Source organism: Trichosurus vulpecula, chromosome 8, assembly GCF_011100635.1.
Source record: "Trichosurus vulpecula isolate mTriVul1 chromosome 8, mTriVul1.pri, whole genome shotgun sequence".
NCBI classification, from domain to species: domain Eukaryota; kingdom Metazoa; phylum Chordata; class Mammalia; order Diprotodontia; family Phalangeridae; genus Trichosurus; species Trichosurus vulpecula.
In genome coordinates this window covers 202,540,971-202,563,033 of record NC_050580.1, presented here as the reverse complement: position 1 = coordinate 202,563,033, position 22,063 = coordinate 202,540,971, and the positions used below count along the sequence as shown (strand labels likewise).

Here is a 22,063-nt window from a genome sequence, read left to right as displayed (position 1 = left end):
ATCTTCTTCTTCTTTTTTTTTTTTTTGGAGGGGAGCAGGCAGGGCAATTTGGGTTAAGTGACTTGCCCAAGGTCACACAGCTAGTAAAATATATCAAGTGCCTGAGGCCGAATTTGAACTCCGGTCTTCCTGACTCCAGGGCTGGTGTTCTATTCACTGCACCACCTAGCTGCCTCTGGCTTGTTATCTTCTGTAATGTTTTTTAAAGGACCATTTTCTTAGCTCTTGAAAAAAAGAAACCAAAGTTTTGATGTTTCTAACAGTTTCTGAGTTCTTTTGGCCTCCTTGTTTTGGTGACTGTTTTGTATCAGTTAAACTACTCCAAGAAATGGAAATAGTCAATGTTGTTAATTTTATGCATTTCTATATTTCAAAGTTCATAGCTTGTCTAAGTAGTTAGAGTTATTGCTGCTTTATTTGCATGCAATCTTTTCTCATCTTTATTCTTTCTTCAAAGTTGAGGTTAATTTGGAACTTCACCCTAACCAACCAGTGATCTGACTGCTTATAGTTTACTAAATCAGAAATTACTTCCATATTGGTTACCAGTCATTTCTGGATCCAATTTAATAAATTATACTTTTTGTTATTTTTTTTCAATACTTATTGTATCTAGTCACTTCTGCCTCTTAAAAAAAATTGAATGTTCCTAGCATGGATATGATGAGACTCTTTTGAATAATCAATAAGCATTTCACCCCCTTCATTTCTTAATACTGGATTAAACTTTCCATCATATTTTTCATTATGCTGTTCTGTGCCTACCTTAATATTGAGACCACCGAGTCATAAGATATACTGGCTTATTTTTGAGCATCTTGTCAACTTCTTTGAAGAGATTTTCTACTTTGCTGTCTACAGTAGGTGTTCTGACACAGTCTTTATTGTGGTCCCTTTGCCTGAGTTTATCATGCATATTCTAAGATATCCAAATGTCCATTGAAATGATGTTTCTCCCGACAAATGGTGAAACTGACCGACTTCTCCTATTCCCTTATTTGAATCCCTAATAGTATCTGCCCCACTGGGGACCCAACTAGCCAGTTCCAGTTGGGCAATCCTCCCTCCCTTCCTCCTTCCCTTTCTCCCTTCCTCCCTTCCTTCCTCCTTTCCTCCCTCCCTCCCTTCTTGCTTCCCTTCCTCCCTTCCTTCCTTCCTCCTTTTTTCCCTCCCTCCCTTCCTTCCTCCCTTCCTCCCTTCCTCCCTTTCTTCCTTCCTTCCTCCTTTCCTTCCTTCCTTCCTTTCTTCCTTCCATCCTTCTGTCCACATGAGGAATCATACCCTTACATGTGGTGCTCTACCCAAAGGAATATACATTTTGATCACTGAAACTTCACAAGATGTCTTCGAGTTTGGGGGCTAGATCTCTGTTTCTCTTCCCTACTTATTCATTCTATCATTTAAGAAAAGCTGGGAAAATTAACTCTTTAGTCACACTTCCTTTTATTTGTGATTTCCTGAAATAGAGCTCTGGAAAACCAAGCTTTGATAAAGCCCTTTATGATTCAAATGCAGCTACTTGACCATGCCTTAAACTCCAATCACTTTGGCTGTCACTGATTGGCCAATGATAGGTCCCAGCCCAAGCTTCATTTGATCATTGTTTGGGTTTTGATGTCTCAGAGTGAGTGTAAATAGCAGTTATTTCTGTTCTGGCCAAAAACCCTGAGGGTCTTTATCTTCCCAGTTTGATATTTTTTAATCTAACCTTTAATCACCTAATGGGTGTTGCCTCAGACAAACTGGGAAAGACTTTAGCTTAAAAAGGCCAAGGTCTTCCATTGCATCTAGGGTCATCTCCAGTCATCCTGACCTATGTCTTGCCACTGCATTCAGATAATCCTGGAAGACAGACTGAGACAAATGACCATTGTGCAACCCTGCCTCACTTAAATACAATTCACTTGCAAGTCAAGATATCACCCTCCTGATGTCATTGGTTCTCTTTGAGAATGAAGGACAAGCAACAACAATATTTGAGTCCCTGAGAATTAATGAGCCTTAATCTTCTACTTTCATTTATCATTAGAATTTTTTTGTGGTGATAGTCATTTCCTCTAGTAGACTCATGGGTAATATAATGAAATTCTTACATTTAGATTAATTTTTGTGACTGGTCTAAAAATTGTGGTTCTTAGCATTCTCTGCTTTCTTTTTCACTATTTTGTCACTACAAAAGTAGATGTTGGCACAAGACTGGGAGCACTTTTATATTTTAATCTGTTTAATTATTCTCCATGGCCAAATCACTTATCTGATGGTTAGCCTGCTACTATCCCACTTCTTCATATTTGTCTAGGCTAGTTGGTATAAAAGATACAGTGGATTGTTGAGACATACTTGAAGCTTTTACAGCTTTGTAGAATCATCCAGAACTTGTCCTTCACTGGCATAGCCATAGAGAAACCAAGGTCACTTCCGTGGTATGATGAGGCATAATATATAGCAGGATTTCCCAAAGATTTTCTTTGTTTGAGTAATAGAGAAAAAAAAAAAGATCAAATGTTTAAGGTTTTGATACTTATCTTACAATTCCAGTAGTTAATTGAGCAAATCTATTATTCGATTTTCCAAGGTATTTAAGTAGACAAAAATATATTGTTCACTGTTCCAGGAAAAATGTTAAAATTAGTTCCTTAAGGTCATTGCTTTTTAGGGTAAGGATATATCTCTTTCTGTATGTTATCTCTTAATCAATGACTTCTCCATTCATTTTTCTTTCTCCTGTAATACTTGACTATGTAAGATTAAAAATATGGTGATCTTTATTGACCATTCTAGTGTCTAAAATAACAGCGTGTAACAACAATGCTACTTGCCACTGCTGTGACTGTGCAAGGCCAATAACACCAGCACACAGGAGGGCTACTAGCTCAGGTTCTTTGATCTGCTTTTCTAAGGAAAGCAACTTTAAGGGGTTAACAATCTTACTTTAATTAAACATACATATATCATTTACTTAATTCAGGGGAAAAAGTCAGCACCCTGAACTTCAGAGGAAATACAAACAGAAATTATAAACAGGAATTATATAAACAGAGTAAATGACACACCAGCAGACAGGGCTTCTGTCTGTCCATAGCAATGCATAGATAATTGCCAGAGAGAGAGAAGCACCAACATTTGGGTTTTCAAAGCTGGAGGGCTGCTTAACAGCTACCCAGAGTCTTATCTGGCAAAATCACAGGAATGTTCTTCCGATGAGTGAGCCCCCAAAGCAAAATGCTAACCTCAGAGTACATATACACTTCTTCAAGGTTGGAGGGTGTCACAACCAATGATTCAAACTCATGTGACTTAGGCTTTCTTGTGACACAAGCAGGTCATCAAAGACTCTTGATTCAATTAAAAGCACTTGATTACCTCAGTGCTGAGAAGCACTCCAAAAGAAAAAAAACACAGCAAAAAGCCCCACCCTGCTTGCCATTATACCATGTCAACCATGGCATGACCTACTCTTTTTAGTTAAGAAGTGTACAGGAAAACTAAGAGAAACAAGTTGTCGGATCCGCCTAGTAAAAGTAGCCATTTAGTATCTTTCAAGCCAAAAAGGTCACTGGACTGGAATTATTGCTTTTCAGGAATAAGAAGGAAATAAAATTTAATTTTGAACTTTTAGAGGGTTACACTTAAATCCTTTTGAAATATCAGGGAACACATTTATAGCTTAAAATTAAATATAAGTACCTCTAAGAGTTAAGACTGTGAGTAAATAAAATTAAGTGCAAAGTAGGTTTATCAAGAAAAAAGCTCAGTAAATTAAACCCATTTATTGCAAAAGATGTTATTATTCCTTGCCTATTTCTATTTGTTGTTGTAATGTCAAATTTTCATGTTATGAGTTTTAAAAGTAAATTAAGATTTTTCTTCTACTGTTAAATACATTCAGTTATAAGTTAAGTGTTTCTTCTTTTTTAGGGACATTAAACATTTTTTCTCAGAAATCATATTTGAACTGAGAACTAGTATGAGAGAAAATGGACAAATGTTACAAAAAGATTTAGAATGACAAAACCATTCAGCTTTATTAAGGAAACTACTATTATCATCATGGATATCAAGAAAGATAGAAATGGTGGTAGAAATTGCCCGAATAATTTAATTCACCTCCTCCTTAACCTAGTGCCTTTTCCCTATAGTATTTATCCAGTTTTGTTTTGAATTTTGCAAACTAAATAATATAAATAATTTTCTTCTGATCAACTTTATCATTTTGTGGCCATTCCTATTGGTTATTCCTTTTTGAATTCATTAGATTGTAAGCTCCTTGAGGGCAAGGACTGTCTTTTTTTATCCCCAGTACTTAGCCCAGTACCTGGTGCATGGTTGGTGCTTATTGCTTATTGACTGATTGCTTATGCATTTTATATGTTGTCCATACACAAAATGGACTCTTCAACTTACCATTGTTAGAGAATATTAGTGATGATTGCAATGATCTACCATTTCTTTCACTTGATCCTCATTATGACCGATGACACATATTTGTGAGATATCTAAGAGGGTTTATTGGTGCAGTCTATTATAAAACAGTTAAATGACATCCATGGGAATCTACTGTGCAACTTGACTTTCTTAGAATGATTATGTTATTCTAATGGGTTGTCTAATTGGCTATTGAATAAGAGACTAAAGGGTGGGACTTTTTTTTTTTTATTGTTTTCTGTTTTGGAATGCTAAGGTAATCAAGTACCTTTGAGTCTTGCCTTTCAAATGTAATGGCAAGCACAGTGGGACTTCTTGCTGTTTTTTTTTTTTTTTGAGTGCATCTTAGCACTGAGGTAACTGGGTGCCTTTGATAAGTCTTACCTTTGTTTCTTTGATGACCTGCTTAAGAAACCAGAAAGCCTAGTTCACATGGGTTTGAGTTGCATGGTTGTGATGCCCTCTGACCCTGAGAAGGGTATATAAGATCTGAGGCTGGCGTTTTGTTTTGGGGCTCTTACTCACTGGAAGAGCGTCATGTGATTTGACCAGACGAGACTCCGTGTAGCTGTCATGGAACCCCCAGATGTTGTTGCTTCTCTGTCTGGTAACTGTTTATGTATTGCTTGGACAGACAGCTAGAAGCCTGTCTTCTGATTTGTGTTATTTTGCTCTGTTTATGTAATGTATGCTTGTAATTTCTGTTTGTATTCTCTCTGAAGTTCAGGGTGCTGCCTTTTTACCCTGAACTAAGTGAATGATATATGTATGTTTAATTAAAGTGAGATTGTTGACCCTTTTAAAGTTGCTTTCCTTAGAAAAGCAGATCAAAGAACCTGTGCTAGTAGCCCTCCTATGTGATCTTGTTGGTTTTTCACCTCCACAGCAGCTGCTAGCAACATTGTTGTTACACCTTAACATTTCTTATTCCTTTGTATAGTGGCAGCTAGATGGTTCAGTGGATACAGTACTGGAACTCAGCACTGAAAGATCTGAGTTCAAATGTGACCTCAGACACTAACTATACGACCTTGAGCAATTCACTTAATTTCTGTTTGTCTCAGTTTCCTTAACTAAAAATAGAGGAACAACCTTACAAGGTTGTTATGAGGGTCTAATGAGACAATATTTGTAAAGCATTTAGCTTGGTACATGACATATGGTAGGCTCTTAATAAATATTTCCTTCTTCTCCCTCCCCTCTTTCTATGTGTACAGTTTTTAAATGCAGTGCCTTTTTACTCAATGTTTTATTCTAATCTTGTTTTCATGAAGATTTTTAAATTCATCATTGCTAAGAGTTTTGTGTCTATTGCATATACATATATATATATATATTCAATTTCACCAAAGGAATTCATTATGTATTTATCATTTAAAGTTTTCCCATATTTCTAATCTTTTTAAGTCCATTGGTATTAGTCCTTCATACTCTATAATGTTTGCAAAACTTCCCACTTAGAATCCTCTGCACATTTCATTAACATGCTGCTTAACCTCTTCTTCCAGATCATTAATAAAAATGTTAAATAAGACCAAATCTAACATTGACCCTTGTGCCTTCTCACCACACACTTCCTACTAACTGAGTACATTACACATATCACTATACATTTTCTATGGTGTTTCAGATCATCCAGAATTTCAGTGATTCACCCTTATGCAAGCTAACTCAATTGTATGTGAAAGATTTCCATAGAGTGTAGCTTTGAAATGACATAAAAAGCCTTATTTAATTGAATTTTAGTAAAGCTTACTAAAGTAATTCTTTGTTTCTAGAATATTTGTTCCATGAATTTTTGTGAATTTAAATTTGAATATCTTTGGAAAACAAGAAAATGGCAACTATCTGAATAACTTAGCACCTTACTTTTGGGGAATGCTCATAATTGACTCTTTTCCTTTTAAGATTGTTAATGTCCCCTTTTAGAACAGTGGCCATTTTTACAAGCTTTTCCCTTCTTTCTCTGTGGGAGTGTCTCTAAAACTGAAGGCTAGATTAAAGTCTTTAACTTGCTATGAAGCACAGGGGAGAAGATCTTATAAATGTCTGGTTTTCTTACATTTTAGCACATTCAGGGTAATACATACTTGGACAGCTGTCTCAGTCCTATTTTCCTTAAGGAAATATACAATTAAATTACAAAGTAATAGTTTTTTTAAGGATTATCAGAAATGGTAATGGGTATGTTTGATTATTAATAGAAACTATTTCAGGAAAAAAAACAATCCTTTGGACCCCAGAGTATATATAAACTTAGCCTTCTTTTTATAAATTGACTCCCCTCCCTCCATTGCCCATGGGTGAGCATGCCTTTGAGAAAATTTCATTCCCAACATCATATGGTACACTACTGAGCTCCTAAAGCAGTCTGATCACCACAGCTGCAATAAATAAAGCATCAATTCCATAAGTTTTTATGTCAGATATTATTCAGCATTCTTTTGGTCTGGCTCATCACTTGATGGAAACCAGCATGGTGAACTTACTGCTTCTTCCTTTCTCTAATGAATGCTGGAGTGCTAAGTAACAATGAAAAAATAAGCAGTTAAAGTTCAAGCCAGAATGGTTGGGTTCTTTTTCCTTTGCTTACTCATTTTTATTCTTATTTTATGTTTTATTTTATTTTTAGCAGCTTATTATTGTAATCAGGTTTTAATTCAAAGTTGTGGATAATGGTGCCCCAAGCCTCAGGTCTTCCTTACTGTTATTTTCTGAATTATTTCTGGAATGATAGAATTATAATTATAGAATGTAAACAATACCAGTGTTTCTCATATCATTGTGTTAAACAGTTATTAAGACATTGATATACAGATTTTTTTTAAATGAAGGAAGGTAGTTGGGTTGTCATAGTTGAAGATACATCATAGCTAGAATTAAGCAATATTTTCCATCCTACAAAGAAAAGATAATAAGAAAGTGGCCTTCTCACCCTGAAGATCCCTCCTCTCCTGTGTACCCTTACCCTAATTGGTCAGAATCTGCATTTTAAGAATAGTGACCAGCTTTATACATTTATTCCTTTATGGGGTCTGTTCCTGGCTCTCTGGACTTTTTTTTTTTTTTTACCATGCCCTCTCTGGCTTCCTTCCGTCTCCTCACCCACCTTAATTTTCAGTTTAATTTTTTAATGTGTTGTTTTCTCCTACTAGAAGGTAAGCTCCTCAAGGGCAGGCAATGCCTTTGTTTTGGCTTTTATTTCCAGCACTTAGCACAGTACCTGACATATAGAATGTGTTAACAAATGTTTGTTGGCTTGACTTGATGAGGGAGCTATGCAAGTATGTTGGTTGGATAAGCATCTGTAAAAAATAAATGTTACATCCATGAAAATATGAACAAGAATATTACTGGACTTTCATTGAATTTTTATGTTAAGTCATACAGTGTTATGATCTCAGGGATATTGTGTCATTTACTGTGTCTTTGGAGAGTTCATTTCATTTATTCAGGTCATATTTTAAGACGAACATATATGGTTCAGATTTAAAATGTAATTCTATAATACATCTAGCTGATCTTATTAAATCCAACTAGGAAAAGAGAGGTCTAATGATGTGAACAATTTCTGTGTCTTGAGTTGTTACCCACCAAAGCTCCCACCAAAGCACTCACTTGAAATGAATTCCTTCTGGATTAAAAGAGTGTTTCCTCTTTGTTTCTCTCTCTCTCTAGGCTGAGGTTCAGTTATGCTACCTGGAAGCACAAAGGGATGCTGTAGAACAGATGTCCTTAAAGCTGTACAGTGAGCAGTATACCAGCAGTAGCAAGCGCACAGAGGAGTTTGCTGATATGTCAAAAGTTCACACAGCAGGAAGTAATGGGTATGGAACTATTCTTTTTGTTGTTTTATTCTCACTAATCTTTACATTTTTACATGATTTTCTACTGGTAGGTGTTAGCCAAAAGTTTTCTCCCTGGATGACAAAGAAACACATAGAAGACTGGGTATTTCCCTTCTCCCTTTCCACCTTCATCCTCCAAAAATATGTAATAATAATGCTGAATTGAGGACTGTGAATGCTTTATCAGTTTTTGTCATTGAAACCAGAACTTCCTAACATCATTCATTCTTTTTTTTTTTTTAAATCAGCTTCTAGGAGATAGGTTTTTGTCCTCTCAAACATGAACCTTACTGTGGACACACAGTCCCTGGGACATTAAGCCTGCCATTTTCACTACGTATAATTTCTGGCATATTTTTCCTCCTCTTCTTTAACTTCCTAAGCTATTTAAAGGCCTCTTTACAGCCCTTTTAAAAATGCTAGAACCTTGTTGGAAACAGAGAAATATCTGCTTAGAAATAATTTTCTTCAACAACTCAGATAATTATTGCTTACAGAGGGTTCCGGACCCTAGGCTACTTATTCAGTCATTTCAAGCCAACTCGAGTGAGAATGCTCTTGAGGCCCTGGTGCTATGTAAAATGAATAATCACAGTCATAATGGAACCAAGACAGGCATTCTTGGTAGTCTGCTAAGACCTTGCCATATTGGGCCACATGATCTTTCTGCATGGCATTCCTTCTCTTGACCCCATATTTTTACATGGGCTGTCCCTCTCTCTGCTTGGAAGGTTTTCTCTTCCCACCTTTGGAACCTCTAGCTGCCTTCATTGCTTGGCTTCGTGGCTTAGTTATCTCATACACAAGCCTGTTTGTTCTTAACTGAATGAAAAACAACACTTATTTAAGTGCTTACTTTGTACCAGGTAGTGGGCTAAGCACCGGTGATTAAATACAAACAAACCAGGTAGTCCCTGTCCTCAAGGAACTTATCATCTAATAGGAAGAGATTGCATGTATAATGGACTGATGTCCAGTGAAGAACTTTTGAAAACTGAAATTAATTTTAGCCAGTATTCTAACTATGAAGAACTTATGAGTGGTACTGCAAAAAAGCCAACCATCATATTTCCCTTATACATAGGAAGTGTTTTAATAGGATCATATATAGAGAGCTAGAACAGATCTTCAAGTTCATGAGTTCATGTAATCCAACCCCCTTATTTTATAGATGAGGACACTGAGGTCAATCAGTGAATAAACATTTATTAAGCACCTATTATGTGCTAGGCACTGTAGTAAAGTGCAGGGGATAGAAAAAAGAAGGCAAAAGACAGTCCCTGCCCACAAAGAACTTACAATCTAATGGGGGAGACCACACACAAACAAATACATGCAAAGCAGGTTATATACAAGATAAATAGGAAATAATTAAAAGAGGGAAAGCACTGTAATTAAGAAGGGTTAGGGAAGGCTTCATTTAGAAGGTAAGATTTTAGTTGGGACTTAAAGGAAGCAAGAGAGTTTGGCAGTCAGAGCAGAGGAGGGAGAGCATTCCTGGCATGGGAGACAGCCAGAGAGAAATGCCCTGAGCCAGAAAATGAAGTGTCTTGTTTTCAGAACATCCAGGAGGCCAATGACCCTGGATCAAAGACTATGTGTTATGGAATAAGGTGTAAGAAGACTGGAAAGATAGGAAGGGGCTAGAATATGAAAGGCTTTGAATGCCAAAAAAACACCCCATCATTTTGTATTTGCTTTTGAAGGCAATAGGGAGCAACTGGAGTTTATTGGGAAGGGGGAGGGAGGAATCATCTGACCTGTATTTTAGGAAAATCATTTTTGCAGTGGGGAGGGAGTGGAGGCAGTAAGTTTTTGCACGAGGTGATGATGGCCTGCACTAGAGTGGTGGCGGGGCCAGAGAGATTGAACTACTTGTCCAAAGTCATGCAATAATAAAAATAAAGCTCTGCCCATCATGTGTTTCTAATACCCATGTCATACATAAAGTGAATTATTCATGCTATTGGATTCCTCCATCATCGCTGCTGTTACAATCCTGAAGAAATACCCAGTCTCAAATTAATTAGAGATATAACTATTTTAAATATTAAAAGTTAGCCATGAAATGGCCATTTTACAGACTGAATAGACAAGGGGTCCTGATATGCTATAAAGTATATTTACTGGAGCATTGAAGGATCTGTGATTTCATTAGCAAGAGGGAACTGTCAGTGTGGGAATTCCTAAGGTCAATGTAACCCTTTAAGAGTTGGAAGATAAGCCCTAGGGAGTTGCCTGAGGAAAACAGAATCAAGTTACTTACTTTGGGGCATAACTTTGTGGTTCTTCCCTAAGAGGTCCGATGTGTCATGAGGATGATGTCTTGACTTTCTAGTGAATTGGCTTTAAGTAAGGCAGAGCTGGGCATAATCATCAGCCTCACTATCTTCTCCACAGTCAACAAAGTCCAGTGGCAAGACAAAGCTTCTTTCATTCGGCAAACACTTAAACTAAGCATGAAGGGCTCTACAGAGGCTGGAAAGAGGAATATATCAGTTCTTGCCCCATTATAATCAGTCAAACACCAAGTACTAGTTAAGTACCAACTATGTGACAGCTACTATACTAGGTGTTGGGAAACAAATCGAAAGTCACAGTCCCTGCCCACAGGGAGTTTACATTTCTATTTCTATTGTGATATGTACATATGTGTACATATTGGTGGTGAGTGAAAGGTGAAATGACTGAGGAAATAAAGGTTTGATCTTCCAAGCATATCAGTTTATTAAGTGATCAGTGCCGATTGCCCAACAAACTGAGATCCGGAAAAATAGAAGGAGATGGGGGACAGGGCATTAACATCTGGGAGGAGCATGAAAGGCCATCTAGAGAAGGAGAGTAGGGGATTCCAAGAGGTAAAGGAAAGGAGGGAATATATTCCAAACATGGGGAACAACAAATTCAAAACCCAAGAGACAGGAAACAGGGTGTCTTGTATGCAGAATGGCAAAGAGGCCAGTTTGATTAGACTGCACAGTATATAAGGGGGAACAATATGTAATAAGGCTGAAATGGTAGGTTGGGGACAGGTTATGAAAGAATTTAAATGCCAAACAGAGGGAAAAACTCTTCTTTTATCCTAGAGATAATAGAGACACTAAAGTTTATTAAAAATTTTAACATGGGAGGGATTATCCCCTCCCACCAAAATTATTTCATATTTACTTTGTAGGTATTTTACATTTATTGATTTATTTATTTCTCCTTAAGGAGAGGGAGCATTTAATTTTTTGTCTTTTACATGGTACTATGGCCAGCATAAAATAGGCCTTAATAAATATATTATTGGATTGACTGAGACATACCTTTGAGTGTTTTTGAAACCAGATGCTGTAATGAACATTGAACAATTCAGGCAGGCACCTAGAGAGTTTCTAATATTTGGATGTTCAATGTTAGGTAAACATACTCTATATCTTAGTCTCTTCTTTAAAGGAATACGGTTCATGTTCAGTAATTTGTTATTATTAGTCTACTGTTTGGGTTGAAGTAATTCTGAGATTTCATCATTCCATATTGTGTTTTAATACCTTGGTAATTTTTTAACTTTTAAGTTTCAGTTACTGGAGAAACTTTTAAGTTTCAGTGACCAGAGTTTCTAGTGAGAAATTCTCTTCGCTTTTGCAGATTGGCAACTGCTTTTCAACTAATCAACAATTTTGTATGAGCTGAGTGTTTTTTTACATTTTAAAATAAAGTTTTATTTTACTGAAAAATGTAAAAACCATCCTTAACTCATGGGCCATACAAAACCTGGCTTTGTGTTGTATTTGGTGCTCTGGCAGTAATTTGCTGACCTTTGTTTGGAGAATTGCCTGGGGTACTGGGAAGTTAAGTGACTTGCTTAAGGTCACACAGTCAATATATGTCAGTAGTGGGGCTTGAATGTTTTCTGAACTCCAATGTCAGCTGTTTATCAACTATGCCATACAAAATAAATAGAAGAAAAATTTGAAGGGGAGGGTACCAAGAGATGAGGGACATGGATAGACAGACATCATGTAAAAGGTGTAACTTGTATTGAGCTTTGATGAAAAACAGGAATTCTTAGAAGCTACTATAAGGAGGCATTATGTTCTAAACAAGGGAATTACCATTGAAAAGGCTGAGAGGCAAAAATAGAGTAGTGTGTGTATGAGGAATAAAAGAAGCAATATATAATAAGGTTAGAAAGGTAAGTTGGGCTCAGGTTTGAGAAAGAAAGTCTTTTTAAAGCTGAAGAGAAGAATTTATATTTACTGCTTAAGATAATTAGGATCCATGGGAATTTATTGAATAGGGGTATAACACAGTCAGACTTACACTTTAGGAAAGTCACTTTGGCATCTATATGGAAGGTGGATTGGAATGGGAAGACACTTGAGACCAGGAAACCAATTTTCAGACTATTACATTTTGGGTACTGGTAAAAGATGATTGAATGACCCTATGAGTAGAGAGGAGAGGATGCATGCAAAAGATGTTGTGGCGATATAAAGAAAAAGATCTGGAAATTGATTAAATATGCAACGTGAGGGAGTGTAATGAATTGAGAGTAATTCCAAAGCTATTAACCTGAGTGATTAGAAAAATAATGATGCCTTTGACAAAATAGAGTTCAGAAGAATAGTGACTTTATGGTGAAAGAATGAATTCTACTTTGAGCATGTTGAGTTTGAGATGTCCATGGGATGTCCCAATGAGAATATTCAATAGATCATAAGAGATTCGTGGCTTGAACTTAGGAAAGAGACTAGGAGTGGATGTGTAGATCTTAAAGTCATCATCATAGAGATGATAATTAAACTCAAGGAATCTACTAAGGTCACCATGAAAATAGAGAGGATAGAGAGAGAATAGTAGAGGGCTAAGTACAGAGTCTTGCGGAACACCCACATTTAGGCAACATCATATGGATTATGAACCAGCAAAGGAGACTGAAGAGGAGAACCAAGAGAGTGATAGAGGAAAACACAGAGAGAGTATTCAGTAGGAAAGGGTAGCTGCAGAGAGGTTAAAAAAATTGAAGAATAGGAAAAAGTCATAAGATTTAGCAGTAGATGGATCTTGGGATCATGGAGTTGGAGCTAGAAGGGATATTAGGGACCATTTAAGCTAACATTTTTATTTACAAATGAGGAAAGTGAGGGCCAGAGAGGTTGTGACTTATTCAAGCTCACCCAGGTAGTAAATGGCAGAGGCGAGATTTGAACTTGTCTTCTGATTCCAGCACTGGCGCTCTTCCCATTGTATTATACTAATTCTCTATCACTGGTGATTTTGAAGAGAGCAGGTTTGAGTGAATGACAACATGGGAGCCAAATTATGGTGAGTTGAGAAAGTGCAGCAATGAACATGGACAACTCTTTGTAGGATTTTGGCTGTGAAAGAGAGAAGACATATATTGGGGAGACTTTGGCAAATTTGTAGGCAGTAAGGAAGGAACCATTAGACAGAGAAATATTGGATACGAAAGGGACAAAAACTGAGACACACAGAATCAATCTTCTGGATAATATGGGAGAGGATGGCCTTGGTTAGGAGAGGGTTCACTTCCTAATAAAGGAGTAAAGGAGGAGAAAACAGTGGGTGATTTCAAGGAGTTTTGAGAGTGGAAGAAGATTATGGTAAATGGTCTCTATTTTCTCAGCAAAAAATCCTCAACTGAGAAGCCAAGGGAGACTTGAAGGAAGAAGTAGAGTTTACAGTGGCCTCTGTGGGAAGTGAGATAGAGAATCAGTTGAGGAGAAATATAAGGATTATTATTGCTGCAATGCAGGCCCAATTGAGTTTATATGACATAAGTGGTAGTGGATGCAGTTGGCTTAATTTCATGAATGTCATCTAGCTCCTTTCAGTAGCACATGAGAAAGAGCAGAGCCAGCTTCTGGTCAATGTGATCTAGTGTTAGTGTTTGGCAAGACATGAATGTTGATAGGAAAAGAGGGCAAGGGATTTAAGGACAGAAAATATTGTTGAATTAAACTTGTTAACTATCGGGTTGATCTTGGGAAGAAAATTTAAGCCCAGTTATAGCAGGCATGATAGACTGGGAGAATACTGTGTTATGAACAGATTGGAGGTCTCAGTGAGATGAAGAAGAGATTTTAGAGGGACAAGTGAGAGAAGAAACACTAGGAAGCTATAATCTGGTAAAAGACTTTAGGAGTTTTTGATTATGGAAGGTGAATAATACTTGAGGGTGATGGTAAGATCATGGGTATGACCATCCCTGTGTAGAGCTGAGACAGAACAGTAGTTTATGGGATTTGAGGCAACTGAGGAATTGAGAAATTAAAGTGTGTTTGTGGATGTTAACATCAATATTGAAGTCTTTTAGTTAAGGGGCAGGAGTTGAGGTAGAGAGAAAGATTATGAGGCTTTTCTCTTTGAGAAAGGAAGGACAGTGACCTCAAAGTCAGTTGATTACTACCACTAAGATCTGGATTGGGTGACAAATTCGGACAAAGTAACCTTAAGGGAAGAGAGGTATATGAGTGATGGAAGCGTAATGGCAGTGAAGAGCAAGGAGTATTCTGACTCCCCAACCAATGCCAATTGCTGTGGAATATGAGAAACACTCCAGTCAATGCCGGAGAAGGTCACCGGGGTAAAGTATCATGAAGGGGAAGATCTGTCTTTGGGAGTACAATGTGATGGAATGAGTTTGGGAAGAAGAGGGCCAAAATGAAAGGAAATTCATTAATTAAGCAATGAAAATTACAGAGGGCAAAATGGAAGAAGCATATAGAATTGGACTGGGATAATAGAGGGTAGAATTGAGGTAAACAAGGATTAGAGAAAAAGCTGTTGGGTTTGGGGAGGGGATTGCCTGCTCTCAGGAAGCTGGTGATTCAGTATCAAAGGGATTGAGAGGGAATAAGATGGTATGATTTGTCTTGCCATCCCCACAATGTTCAGTTCTTTGCCACCAAAAAGAGAACTTCTATAAACATTTCAAAACATATAAGTTCTTTTCCTTTTCCCTTAATTATCTTTGGAAATAGACCTAGTAGTGGTATTGCTGGGCGTTCTTGTAGAAAGTGGGACTTTATCCAAGACTTCGAGGAAGCCAGGGAAGCCAGAAGGTGGAGGTGGGGAGCAATGGCATTCTAGGCTTGGGGCAGAGCCAGTGAAAATGTGCAGCATCAGGAGATGCAGCATCTTGTATGAGGAAAAAAGAAGGAGGCCATTAAGCTCTTTCAAGCAGAAGCCATTAGTATATTTGTCACATAGTTACAATGGGGATCCTTTCAAGTATAAATTGCACTAGATGGCCAACCCTTCTGATTCAGATTTTGTGATTTCTAAGGTGCTTTCTAGCATCTACATATGAGGAAACTGAGGCAAACAGGGTTAAGGGACTTGCCCAGGGTGATATAGCTAATAAGTATCTGAGGCTACATTTGAATTCAGGAAAAGGAGTCTTCCTGACTCCAGGCCCAGCACTGTACCCAGTGTGCCACCTACCTACCCCCATTGGATATGACTACTATCTAACTTTCATCTGTTGCTCCAACTCTCCACCCACTTACCAAAGGGGAAAGAATGAAAGATGCCTATTTATGTATGAGATATGTGTCCTTATCTAGCTGAGTAGATGCTTAAGTGGAAAGATGTCAGCACAAAATCTTGGGTCAAATCTTGGGAAGATACACAATAAGCTGTTTTGAAACTTTTGTGTCCTTTACTTTCTTTTTTTAAGCTTTCATTTATTTTTTAAAATAGTGTTTTATTTTTCCCAATTATGTCATGACAATTTTTAGCATTTATTTTTACAAGATTCTGAGTTCAATTTTTTCTCCTTCCTTTCCTTCTCAAAGTGGTAGGCAATTTGATATAGGTCATACATGTGCTATCATGTAAAACATATTTCCATATTAGTCACAGTTGTGAACGAAAAAAGAGATCAAAAGAAAAAAAAACCATGAAAAAGAATAAAGTAAATGAAAAAAGCATGCTTTGATCTGCATTCAGGGTCTATCAGTTCTTTATCTGGATGTAGATTTGATTTTCCTTTCTGAGTCCTTTGTACTTGTCTTGGATCATTGTGTTACTGAGAAGAGCTGAGTCATTCATAGTTGATCATCATACAATGTGGCTGATAATGTGTACAATGTTTTCCTGGTTCTGCTCGTTTTACTTTGCATCGGTTCACACAAGTCTTTCCAGGTTTTTCTGAAATTTCCTGTTCATTATTTCTTATCTGTGTGCTTTACTTTCTCAAACTGCCTGTGTAGTCTCTGATATGTACATGAGTACAAACTTTAGGTCATGTTTTTCTATTTCCCCAAAGTCCACGAGACTAAATACCCATTCACATACTCCTGAGCCCACGTTCTAAGGATCCAACCTGAGTTCTTGTTCTGAGCTCCACAAATCATAATTTTACCCCTAGGAATTGCTTAGTGAACAGTGAGCATTGTTTTATGACGTGGGTGTAGGTGCATTTGCCTGATCGCTTTTGTTTGAGCTCCTTAGGGTGCTGAAGGCTATTCATTGTGCAGCAATTTAACAGCCCATTGAAGAAAATCTAACTATTTGAGACCGACTACAAAAGCTATCTCACCCCTTCTCTGCTTCTGTTTCCATACAGAAAAGCATTGTTGGAGAAAAGCACGTGGGTGAGGTTATCTGGGGTGTCCTGCCCCCAAGACTCCCTGCTCCTACTGTGAAATCCTTCATTCTGAGGCATTAAGAACATAGCCTTTTAAAAATTATCTGCTCCAATGGCACATAAACTTTATAAACCTTTTCTTTTGTTATACAGAAAGAACATTGTTTTGGAAAGTAGATGTGGGCTTAGTGTGGGATTTCCTGGGTCTTCATTCCCTATGCAGAAATCTAATACGTTCAAAAGCAAATTCATGCATCTTTTTTCTCATCATTGTCTCTCTCCAGTACCTACGCAAATACTGAAAAGACTGTGTGTGTATGTGTGTGTGTGTGTGTGTGTGTGTGTGTGTGTGTGTGTGTGTATTCTTGCCAGACTCAGAAACTGCACTGCAAGAAAAGTCCAAGAATGACTCAGATACAGTGGCATACAGTAATAGTAATTCTATAAGGAGGTTAACCTTTTATTAAACTAAGGTTTTGATTATCTATGAATTTCCATTCCTGCTTAATATAAATATAGCATTCACTGATGAAAAATAGCCCAAGCACAAAATGAGTTATTTTTACTGTGCATTTTCTAAATGTGTACTATACTGTCAAGAGACCCAGATAAACCTCCCAACGTGATGGGTGAACCCCCTTTGGAGAATTTATGGGATGATTTGTACAAGAATGATAAAAATGAAAAGGGTAGGATGAGTTACAGTCTGCACCATTGGAGGGAATAGCCCCACCAGTGAGACCACATAACTATCAGAGCATGTTATGTAGATCCATAGATACAGTATGCAGGCAGGTATAGGGGGAACCATGAAAGGATATGTGTTATAACTGCAACTGCAATTGGCTTTTTCCATTTATTAGATTTCTGCATAGAGAATGAAGACTCCAAAAATCCCACATAACAGCAACAGATAGATTTTTGCAACAAATTTTATATAAAGTTTTTATTGGTTTTGTTGTCTTAAGCCACATATACATATATATACCCCATCTGCTGCAGAAGTTTTTATACAATGCCAACCAACAGGAAGAAGAAAATAATTCCTCAGTGCCTGATAGAATGATGTGCTGCCTGCTAAGTCAGCAGTGATTTTAAACACATTGAATTGAAGGACTTTTTGCTTTTTTATTTAATTTAGGTCAATCTTACCTCATTAACCAGCATTTTCTTTTTTTGTAAACCTAAAACGTTATTTTTCTGACTCTTTTCTATTCCTCTGATTTCATTTTTAGCTCTCAAATTTTAAATTTTGCTGTTTAGTCTACTAAAAGACTTTCAAGATTTGATATAGAATAAGGGGAAATAAAGTTTTCTTTTGATTATCAAGCAAGTAAGCTGAGGAGTAGAAATAAGTGACTTGTGAAAGTATTTGATGAAACTATGAAAGGAATTCTCATCCCATGGAGAATCTTTTATTATGTTTCCTTCTTACTCTTCTCTTCCTTCTCCCTTTCTATTCCCTTTCCCTTCCTCCTTCTCTCAATACACACACACACACACATATATAAACATAGAGACACATATACACATGCACACATATATACATATACATATATACATATGTGCATATATACATAAAGCACTTTATAAAATTTAAAATGCAGTAAAAAGAACAATGGATCTAGAATCAGAAGACCTGGGTTCACATCCCACCTTTTCTGTTTTCTACCTGTATGACCTTGGGTAACTCAGGACCTTTTTGGATCTCAGTCTCTTTTTCTGTAAAGTAGATTAGATGTAGTTAGATTAGATGGGCTCTTCAGTGTTGCAACAATCTGCTAGCATCTGCTGTAGACCCACCAACAACCAGCACACAGAAAGCTGTCTGCTTTTCTAAGGAAAGCAATGTTAATGGGTTAAAAATCTCAATTTAATCCAACATACAAATATCATTCACTTAGTTCAGGGGAAAAAGTCAGCACCCTGAGCTTCAGAGCAAACACAAACAAATTACGAACATCAACAGACAGACCTTGTCTGATTCAAATCTCAATGCATAGTTACCAGGGTTTAACAAAGTCCAGACATCTGGGTTTACAAACTGGGGCATCCCTTAACTACAGCTGCCCAGAGTCTCCACATCAGCACTCCGCCAAGAGTGAAAGCCCCAATCCAATAGCTCTGTTCTCTCTTTTTATTCACTCTTTAGCCATCATCAAACATCATCTGAGTGACCAGAATTCAGGCTCCTACTATTGACTCTGGTCTTAGCAACTCCCCTTAGGATGCTGAGGGCTTCACGCCCACATAGGCTTAGCACCTAGTAGATAGGGGTTTGGGCCTGGAGCTTTGTACCTAGTAAGGCTCAATGAAAGACAATTAATCATTTTAAAACAGTAAGAAAGTCCCACCTTAGTTGATATTACATTCAGTGCCTTCCAGCTCTAAATCTCTGATCTTAATAAATTGAAACTATCATCATCATTGTTATCCTTCTCCTCATCACTGTTCCCTCTTGGTATAGTAGAAGATGCAGATTTTGAGTTGTAGGACCTACATTTGAATTCAAGCTCTAAAATGGGATATTGGGGTTTTTTTGTTATTGTTTTTTGTTTTTACCAAACTGAGCCACTTCACTTTTCTGGGCTTCATTTTCTTTCTCTATAAAATGAGAGCAGTTAATAGCACCATAGATGGAGAGCTGGAAGGGACCTTTGAGGCTACTGAGTCTTAGAGCCTTAGAGCTTGTTTTACAAATGAAGAAACTGAGGCCTACACAGGTTAAGTGACTTGCCCAGTGTCCTATAACTTGTAAGTGTCTGAGGCAGGATTTAAACCCAAGTCTTTTTTACTGCATGTCAAATGACCTTTTGGCTAAACTATGCTGCCTCTCCTTTGGACCAGGAAGCCTCTAAGACCTTTTCTGGCTTTACACATACGAACCCTTTACGAAGACTTTATTCAGCTCCATAGTAAACGATATCTTTACCAAATTCTGAGTAGTGCTTGTCCTATATACAAGCTCAATATCTAAATGATAGAATCATTTGAATCTAGAAAAATTATATACCCATCAAATAGAAAAATGCTCAGGATGATTGCAAGTCAGATTTGTGGTTCCAGTAAATTCAATTTTTGAATTAAAATATAACTCTAGGCCTTTTTCTTTTTTTTGCCAAATTGGTTACCCGAACAGGAGGTAGGCTGCCCATCCTCTCCTACATCTACTCCATCAAAGCCTTGAAGTTCCTATGTAACCAAAAAAAAATCAGGAAATCCAATGGGAAACTACAGAAAGTGACTTTTTCTATCCCCAGATTTTCACAGAAAAGGTCCAAAGTTAACAAGAAGCCCATAGGCAAAAGGAAAAGGAGCACTTCCAGCAAAGCTAGTACCAGCGTCGTGGGAGAAGGGACATATGTAGTATGCAAAATTTGGTATCTAAAGCATCAAGAGTGGTGAAATCCCCTGAAAAAGCCCCAGAGTAGGCAGAAAGCCCCAGACTGGGGAGTTTGGAAGTCCCAAGAGCAGCAGTGAGAAGACTAGTGTGAAGGTGCTACAACATTCAGGAGAACCATTCAGATCCAGGGGCTTCAAGATCCTTAAAACTTTATCCTGAGACATCACAAAGGCCTCTGAAGGTTCAGTGCTCTAACTACAGACATACAGGTTCAATGCTCCAATTTCAAAGGCTTATCCCTAGGAAGTAGAGATCAGTGCAAGAACCCAGGGCATCCAATCAGGGCATATTGGGTGAAAAACAAAAGATTCAAAATGCAAGATATCCATCTCAAAACAACTGACCTGGAATTTGGGTAAAGGAGAGAGAGAATTTAAGAATCATTGTACTACCTGAAAACTGTGATTTAAAAAAGCCTAGATATTATATTGTAATAAATCATAAATGAAAATTGCATAGATCTAATCAAACGAGAGGGCAAAGTAAAGATAGAAAGAATCCACTAATTTCCCCTTGAAAGAATCTCCAAAAGGAAAGGTGCTGGAATAGCATAGTCAATATTCAGAACTCCCATTTTTTTTAAATACTACAGGAATGTCATAGCCAATATGCATAGCTCACATATTTAAAAAAATACTAGAGACCACCAGAAAGAAGCAGTTCAACTAACAAGGAACTCCAGTCTGGATCACACAATACTTGGCAGCTATACAAAAAAGATAAAGGACATCTTGGAATACAATATCCCAAATAGAGGGGCTTACAACCAGTAATACCTTACCTTTCAAATCTGAGTATAGTCCTACAGGGGAAAACACCAACACCAACAACAAAATAGCTTTAATGAAATAGACTATTTGTTTCAAGTATTTCTGATGAAAAAAATACTGAATGAAGAACTTTGAAATACAAACATAAAATTCCAGAGAAACTTAGAAAGGTGAGAAAGGAATGATAGTGAGGAGGAATTTCACACTTAAAATGACAAAGAAAGATATCACATGCACACACACACACACACACACACACACACACACACACACACACACAGACACTCAAACAATTTGGTATATAAATATATCAAACTCATCAGGGCGACATACTGGGGTAGACAAGGAGATGTTAACAGAGTGGAGAGGGAATAATCACAAGCAAAACACACTTCCTAATCCCAAAGGAAGCATTAGAAGGGGAAAGGGAAAAAAAATAAAAACAAAGAACTAGAAACTGAAGGCATGCAGCTAAGAAAATAAAGGAATGACTGAGCAAGTAGAGATATGTGAATGTAAATGACTATTATAGTGCCCTAAAATGATGTAAGAGGTGATTTCAGAGAATCTTGGGCAGTATAAACTAATTGATCAAGAGTAAAGTTTGCAGAATCAGAAAAACAATTTATACAAAGAAAACCATATTGTAAAGAAAAACATCTTCAAAAGACCTAAGAACTCTGATCAAAGAAATGAGCAACTCTGTCTCCAGAGGACATAAGATGAGGCATATTACCCACTTTCTGACAGAGAGGACACAAGGTGTATAACTTTTTAGATATGATCACTGTTTGGATTCATTTTGTTTGACAATGCTTATTTACCACAAGTTTCTCTCTCTCTCTGTCTCTCTCTCTCTCTGTCTCTCTGTCTCTCTCTCTCTCTCTCTGTCTCTCTGTCTCTCTCTCCTCTCTCTCTCTCTCTCTCTCTCTCTCTCTCTCTGTCTCTCTCTCTCTCTCACATCTCCCTGTCTCTCCCTCCCTCCCTCTGTCTCCACTTTTCTCCCTCCCTGCTTTCC

General features: G+C 37.4%; 1 protein-coding gene across 2 annotated transcripts in view; it reads left to right on the top strand.

Moving 5' to 3' along the window:
• AKAP6 (A-kinase anchoring protein 6) overlaps nt 1-22,063 on the top strand; it is a 495,488-nt gene that overhangs the window by 301,436 nt on the left and 171,989 nt on the right. For both annotated transcript variants that reach the window (XM_036734767.1, XM_036734768.1), the window contains one exon: nt 8,104-8,252. In XM_036734767.1, the coding sequence (XP_036590662.1) occupies nt 8,104-8,252 (149 nt within the window). The remainder of the gene's footprint in view (nt 1-8,103; nt 8,253-22,063) is intronic.